Below are 2,200 nucleotides of genomic sequence, written 5' to 3' on the forward strand. Positions count from 1 at the left end.
GTCTGCGTTCCGTATGTTAGTACATGTGCTGCATATCAACACACATGCAATGCAAATGAGTTTTCAGGAGCGAGAGGGCTGCGGCAGGCGTTTATTATGGGCCCTCTTTTTCGTGGAATTCATTGGTGTTTCGCAACTGTCGGCTATCTTTCCCATATATTTTGAGGCTTCGCAAAGTGAGCTTGGCAGCTGGAGCCATGACAGTCAAATATCAGTGCAATTGGTGAGGATAATTTTTTGCGTTCCTGAAGAGGAGTCGTCGTCACCGAGATGTCTTGGATGGCCTGCGGGACCTGAATTTTGATAAAGACTTGTGCATGGGTCAGTGGCCTCAGAACCTGACCCAAACCACATCCCCCACAGCTCATGGCACCCACACTAAGCACTCTCGACGACGAATTTGCTGAATTTGCTGAGAGAGGCCCCGGCTCGGTACACTCGTCTTCTGATCTGACTGCCTCAACCAGAAAACGGCGTGAACGAGACAATGATGAGTACAGCGGCGACGACCTCAGCAATGACCCTCTTCACCTTGATCAATCCGATCCTGACTCACGATCCACCACTGCGCCTCCTGACCCAGCCTCGACAAGAATTCAACCTAACCGAAACTACATAGAGTACGCGAAGCAGCTGGGCGCCAGAAAATGACTTCGCACAGAGAAGTTAGGAGAACTTGTGCAGTTCATATCAGTGAGTCCTCGCGTTCTGTAGTACGCGAGACAACTTCTCATATGTATCACAACAGGGACTCGCAAGTCATTCGAGAAGCAAAGATATATGCCGCGCTGCTCGTCGCTCAACAGCGAGACGAAGACCAGAGTGTCGAGAAGGCTCCCTGGCAACCTTCAAAAGAGTTCAAGGTGTGTCTTTACGAGCTTGCAAAGGTTCATACTATCTCAACCTGTCTGCCAGGTGCAGACCAATGTCCGAGCATGGGTGTTGGGTATCTTCCTGTCTCCATGCCTTCCAGCTTACAAGGGGGACATTGCTGTCAACAGAATGATGGTAAGCACTGAGCATCTTAAAGCAGATGTCATTCGACGCTGACGTTCCAAATTGAAGTCTGTTACCAAAAGAGAACGATCGGTCTTCGAGCTGCCTCCCAGCAACAACAAGGACTTCGCTAAGTGGGGAACCATTACCAATATCATTTAAGACATGAACATGGACATCCGCCGACGGTTCAAAGCCTATGTGAGTGTGCTCATGCAGCTCTTTTCATTTTATTAAGGTCTTGTTGCTCTTGCAGTTCGAGCAAAGTGTTCAGGGCCTGAACACCGAGCACTGGACCATTTATGCACTGACTCAAAAGATGTGTCGCTTCTATACAACGAAAGGTACCAGCATGTGCAAGCCGTCTGTTCCTTTGTGTGCACGAGCCGTGTTTCTCGTAAGTCTCCAACTTATCTTTCCTGATTTTTGCGCTCAACTGTCCTTGGCACCTCATCTGTGAAGTGCAAGTGCTTCATGAAAAACAGCCAGCGTGACTTTTGGGACAGCATGGACGCGAATCTCCGCAGCTTGCGTGAGAAACTGGGAGGTGATGAGACAAAGATCAGCGAGTGCGTCACACTCTCGTATAACTTTACTCCGTGCACTGCTGATCTTCATCGCAGCTATTTTCGTGACACATTGGAGGATCGCCACATTCATGGTGTAGAAAACATGGCAGAATCGGCTTCGTTCCCTCGGACCACCAATGTGTGGCAACAGGAAATTGACGAGATTGTCAATAATGCCGATTAATGTAGTAGCAGCGTGACCTCCGCATATATATACCAAATAAACAACTAATTATCCACACATTTACTGCCTGTTGTGCACGAAATTGTACGGCGGCAAGAGGAAATCCGGTCCAGAAAAATTGACCGACTTATGTGCGAACTGCTAATGTTACACGGAATCCGCACATATGTGTTGCGGACGTACGCTCGGGCGTGTTGCAGACGTGAACTCATACGGTCCGAACGATGTCGGAATACTCCTGATTTTCAGACGCACTGACTCTTGAGATCAGACGCGCGGCTTCTGCTCTCCGCGAGCGCTTTTCACCTGGTTATCACCCGTGCGCAAGTTGGCGGTGTACAGACAACAAACGAGCGACCACTCCGACAGCGCGTGCGCGCCACGCAACTCAGAGTGGTAGCCTCTCGCCGGAAGCAGTATTCCGATTTTACAGTAGACGGATGACAATGCT

General features: G+C 49.5%; 2 protein-coding genes across 2 annotated transcripts; both read left to right on the top strand.

Moving 5' to 3' along the window:
• Positions 1 to 366: 366 nt before the first annotated feature.
• PHACADRAFT_203269 (uncharacterized protein) lies at positions 367 to 1,158 on the top strand (the record flags this gene model as incomplete). Its single annotated transcript, XM_007403300.1, has 5 exons — positions 367 to 620; positions 685 to 693; positions 749 to 863; positions 916 to 1,008; positions 1,066 to 1,158. 5 exons carry the CDS (start codon positions 367 to 369, stop codon positions 1,156 to 1,158), a joined length of 564 nt encoding a protein of 187 aa, XP_007403362.1.
• A 345-nt stretch (positions 1,159 to 1,503) lies between these two features.
• Positions 1,504 to 1,749, top strand: PHACADRAFT_203270 (uncharacterized protein; the record flags this gene model as incomplete). The annotated part of the gene is made up of 2 exons (XM_007403301.1): positions 1,504 to 1,565; positions 1,620 to 1,749. The coding sequence occupies 2 exons, from the start codon at positions 1,504 to 1,506 to the stop codon at positions 1,747 to 1,749; spliced, it is 192 nt and encodes a 63-aa protein (XP_007403363.1).
• Positions 1,750 to 2,200: the final 451 nt, after the last annotated feature.

The sequence above is a fragment of the Phanerochaete carnosa genome (assembly GCF_000300595.1).
Source record: "Phanerochaete carnosa HHB-10118-sp unplaced genomic scaffold PHACAscaffold_988, whole genome shotgun sequence".
NCBI lineage: Eukaryota > Fungi > Basidiomycota > Agaricomycetes > Polyporales > Phanerochaetaceae > Phanerochaete > Phanerochaete carnosa.